Raw genomic sequence first — 5,324 nt, 5'->3', positions numbered from 1 at the left:
AATAAATAAAAATCCATATATTCACCGTTTAAACATTTATTGGGTCAGGTCAAATCAGGCTTTTAGGTATTTTATTAATATAATATAATAAATAGAGGAAAATAGAACATTCCAAATCAATTAATCATTAAAAAAGTTTTATAACTAAAAAAAATATTTGATTTAAGAAAATCTGATTTCATATTAGTATTCAAAATTAAATTTTGTAATTGTTTGCTTCAATTTATAAATAACAAAAATATTAGGGAATGTGTAGCTCCAAAGTTCATGGATATTGCCAACCGTGTACTGGCCTGTTTGACAAGTTTGTCACGTGTGTATGGGATGTAATCTGTGCAAATATCTATGTAACCACCAGGATTAACGATATTGTCGAATCCATGCAAACGGAATTGCTTTTCATATTATTTTATTTAACTAGATAAAAATTTAAAAAAACAAATTGAGAGAGTTGATTAATCGAAAAAATTACTCAGTTATGTTCGATTGATTAATTTTTGTTCTGTTGATATAATTATTTTACATTTCAAACCTTATAATTTTCTTTTTTTCAATAATCCAGGAAAAAATAATACATAATTATATTCAGCTGCTGGGTTTCTTTTCAATGAACCTCATTTTAAAAAAAAAATAGGAAGATAAAAACATTTTAAATAATTTTACATGATTATTACAATAAATAATACTTTTACCAATTTAAACAGTATATTTAAATTTAACCAAAAAAAGTAAAATTAGGAAAACCTATTGCAATTTATTTCTGCATAAAAATATATTGGAATTACCACAATAAATTCACAATATTATAAAAAGTTGAATGAAAAATTCCTAAATACTATTAAGTTATTTTTAATACAGTTCTTAGAATGTTCATGGTAGATAGAAACCACTAATGCTTCGTAAACATTGCCCCCAATGAGACTACTAGGCAATTATGTGAATACTTCGAATCGCTACTAGTTGTTGAGCCATTAACCGCCCCATTGTGTATAATGTCAGCATGATTAAAATTTAATTAAAAAAAAATTAACGGGAGGATAATAACTAGAATTATATACATATGTGTATTAGATTTACTATATTTCGGTTTTATTACTTTCGTTGTACAGAAATAGCGATGTGTTAAGAGACAGTAGTTTATTGCTTGTTCAGTATTATTTTTACTGATTTGAATAAATATTACTTATAAATTGAGTAGTTAGGACAGTCCGCACTATTTGAATGAATAATTGAAGGTAGCATTATGTCACCAATTAGTAAAATAACAATAATTTACTAAGTGCTGGTCCAAAAGAATGTTAATGTTTTAAGAATTTTTAGGGACCGTCCATAGCTCAGAGTTTAGACGCAAGTCTATCAGTCTGAGATCAGCGGGTGGCCCAGGATTCTATTCGGGGCGTTGACTTTTTTCATTAAGTGGCGGTCCCATAAAATAAAAAACTTGACCCCCCATCATGGCTAGAATAGTATGGTCACCTGTAGATAACTAGAAGCAACACCTTCGCTGTGGTTTGCCAAAAAAAAAAAAAAAAAGGAATATTTTACGCCATTGTGCAATAAAAATCTGTATTCAAAGATTTCCCGAGATGGAAATAACAAATATAAATTTTATTTCTGCCAAGTATACAACGGTCTCTGCTTTTCTCATTAGAAGCGGATTTATTTATTTTTCATTTTTTTCCTTTAGTTATTCATTGAGTTCTTTATTATTATGTATTTATACATTGTATGATATAGCTAACAATGAAAACTGTTTATTTTTTCAAATGAACAACATTAAAGGTAATATACCAGAATATTTTTTGTAAAATCGGCATTAAAGCCCTCTTAATATATTTCAATGTGAATAAAACCTAATATCAAAAATCACTTAATTTCTTTTTAATTCATCAAGTTTAATCAAAGTTTTTATAGCCATTTTGGAGAAAATCGAAAAATGTGAAAAATTGGTTTTATATAGACGCCGCCTTCGGTCGGTCGATTTTAGTGAAAAATCTGCTGCCTCATCTCGAGTATATATTCGTCCTAAAAATATTATTTTAATTACATACAACTTTTCGTTTTTGGGCTAAACTGTTCAAACACAGAACATTTTACGAGACAAGGTTTTTTTGGCTCAGGGGTAGTATTCAAAAGATTTATTTCCGTCGAAAACTCAAATTACAACTTTTTCCAAAATCGTAATACATTCGCTTACTATATCTCCCATATATAGGTAAGTGAAAGTAACATGAGAGAATATCTCCAAGATAGGAGTTAAGGTGAAGATTAGGAAATAAGATAACATTCATCTCAAGAGAAAATTTAATCAAATCTCGGCATAGTTACTTTGAGTTACTCGTTAGTTTAAGGGGTACGATTAAAACTCATATAATTAAACGAAACTTGGACTTGAAGCAAGTTCTAACTCCAGGAGTACGGTCTTCACAATGAGACCACACCGCGTTTCGCTCAGGTACTTCAGTATTAATTAACAGTAAATAACTTAGGTTGTTCAACCTAACTTCAAAGACTGTCTCCGAATAAAACAATTTCAATTAACTCGGAAATATATGATGAGCTTGTCAAATTATGTTTCGCCAAATTCTGACTCCTTTGGAGAATATAGATAAAGTAATTAGATAGAATTCCGTTATTAATGGCATTCAAAGTCATTAACCGGTTTCCATATGATGGAATGTTTCGTTGCGTAGTTTTAACTCTCTTCGGTATATCGCTGCGTAGCCGAAAAATCTCGACACTTGAATCTGGTCAGTAAATTTTCCATAACTAGGCCAACTTTAGTCTACTCATTTGAGATAGGAGTTCAAACAAATATCTGTAACCAAATATACACATTTTACATAGGTTATGTACTTCGCATGAATTAATAAAAGTCATCCTAAGCAAACAATAGAAGGACTTTCAAATAGAGGACGATGGGTGTGAAGACTAGGAGGGAAGTTGGAGCGGATTGGTCGGAGTGGAGGAATATTGCTGAGATGGACAAGGTACTCCATGGCGTTGGAAGTCAGAACATATAAAAGACAAAAAAAAAAAAAAGATCAACGTATCATTTTTGAATCATTTCGAAAGCATTCTCGAAGTCAGAAAGTCTGAAGGTTCCAACAAAATTATTGATGACACATAATTTTTTTTTTATAGTATAAAATTGTATTGTTACATCTTTTCGGACAGACGGCTATCTGTTGATTCAGATGTATTATTTAATTTAATAATTAAGAGAGAGGGATAAAGATTTAATAATACTTTTGCTATGAAATTACTATCTTCATTACGAAATCTAAATAAGTATTGTAAATAGAAAAAGATAAGTTCAGCAGTAAGAAAAGCTAGATTGTATCTGTCATCTCATAAATGTTTTAAAATATGTGTAAAAATCTATGACATAAAAAGTTTAAAGTATAAAATATTTATAGATAAAACACCTACCAACGTATTATAAATATAGATTAAAAATGACTTCATTTTCAAGTAGAATATCTTTCTTTTTTTCTGTTTATTTTCTGGATTTTTTTTATGTAAAATAATTATTAAAAAATTTGTGTAGCTTAGTACTATTTATAAAGATTTTTTTTCCCTTTGTTTTAGCTGTTTATTCCCTAGAGTAAAAGGAAAAATAGATACAAACCAGAAATGGAATCGGATTCAGACATAAAATGGAATGAAAAGCAGGAGGATAGAAACTAGAAAATTAGGCGTACTCCTTTCTGTTGTGTTATTTCCATTTAGTCACAGAGCCTACTTCATATCAGTATCATTCATTATATTCCTTAAACAATGACTAATCTTTGTGAAAACAAATTGAATTCGTTATTATTCATTTTTGAAAAATGATTTTGAAAGATATTATCTCTCCATTATCAATGACAAGATATTAAATTACATTGGTACATTTGTGCTAAGTTATGTAATTTGTATTTAAGCAATAACAATGACCCGTTAGGTATGGTAAACATGTTATTCAGAAGATAATTAGCTAGCCAAGAAATATTTTCACTTTCAAAACACAACTATTAGTAATGGGCTACATTAGAACTATTGCTGGCTCTGAACAAAAATACTAGAAAAAAATGTATTTCTCTACTTTTTTTGTATCCAAAAATTATTTTTACTTTTAAAGTAATTTTTGTTTTTATAATTGTTTTGCTGTTATTATTGAGCAATAGACTTTGCAAGAAGTCACTAATAGAAAATAACATGAATGTATATACAATATATTTATATTTTATTCTTTAAATAATAACTGGATAAATTATCGATAATAATATATTGAAAATTATCGTAAAAATTATTTTAAAAAGATTTCAGATCCCATATTCTAATAATCTTTAGAATTGTTGATCATTCATTAATTATCAGGTACAATCCATGTATAATAAAGTATACAAACACTAACATAAAATATGTTCAGTAAAATTAATAAAAATAATGGTTTTTTGGCCAATTAATTTTGAGATATAAATTATTCAATGGTTCAGGATTTTTTTTTATGCATCAAAAGTTAAAATATCCACTTCTCAAAAGTGTAAAAACAAAAGTTTCATTTAAAAATCTAAATTTTTCATTGTCTGTCATGAATTACACATCAAAATTTATAATAAAAATTCAACTTATCTACATGAGATGGTACCTTAATTATTTTTTAAAAATAATTTTCCTGAATTTGATATATTGCCTTTATTCAGAAATTTTTACATCGACTTCAATCATATATCCGAACTTTCTTTTTTAAAGATTGTTAACATTTTTTATAAATATATAAATATATTTTAAAAATTACCTGAGCTGTGCCAACTCCTGGGCAAGCTGCTTGTTCTGCTCCCTGGTCACCTTGAGTTGCTCAATGTCCGCCCTGAGGGAGGCGACATCGTCAGCCCTAACCCCAACGACGTAGAGGACAACGATCAACAACACTCCGTACTGCATCGTGACTAGCGGCAAACTGAGGCCGCAACGGGGGTTGACGGGGGTGGTGCTCACCTGTTCGGCTAACTGCCGGAGATTCCCGAAGGGGTTCGGCTCCTCTGGAGGTCGGTTTTTTCTTCTTCTCCAGCGGCAGGTGTTACTGTCGAGTCCTTGGCGCACGTTTTCTTTGCTCCTAAAATAAATACAAGAGCTTCTTACATCACCGCTGGAATCTTAAGTAATTGTAAAAAGATAAGGAGTATTCCAAGATAGAAGGGAATATCTCTGAAAAGTAATTACAGATAAATCTAAGAATCCCTCTTTACGTAACTCGAATTTATAGTGCCCTTCGGTTTTATGCCAGTCTCTCTAATCTTGATCGATAGATGTTCAGTATGTATATATATATATATATA

At 29.6% G+C, this 5,324-nt stretch overlaps 1 protein-coding gene across 1 annotated transcript in view; it reads right to left on the bottom strand.

Moving 5' to 3' along the window:
* sca (scabrous) overlaps positions 1–4,933 on the bottom strand; it is a gene marked incomplete in the record, with an annotated part of 146,762 nt that extends 141,829 nt beyond the window's left edge. Inside the window, 1 exon segment of the mRNA XM_024361135.2 lies at positions 4,784–4,933. Coding sequence (XP_024216903.2) covers positions 4,784–4,929 — 146 coding nt within the window.
* Between the last annotated feature and the right edge of the window lie 391 nt (positions 4,934–5,324).

This window comes from Halyomorpha halys, unplaced genomic scaffold (genome assembly GCF_000696795.3).
Source record: "Halyomorpha halys isolate HHAL.00 unplaced genomic scaffold, Hhal_1.1 Scaffold330.1, whole genome shotgun sequence".
NCBI lineage: Eukaryota > Metazoa > Arthropoda > Insecta > Hemiptera > Pentatomidae > Halyomorpha > Halyomorpha halys.
The sequence above is the reverse complement of the archived record's forward strand: the minus strand, read 5'-3'. Positions and strand labels throughout refer to the sequence as shown.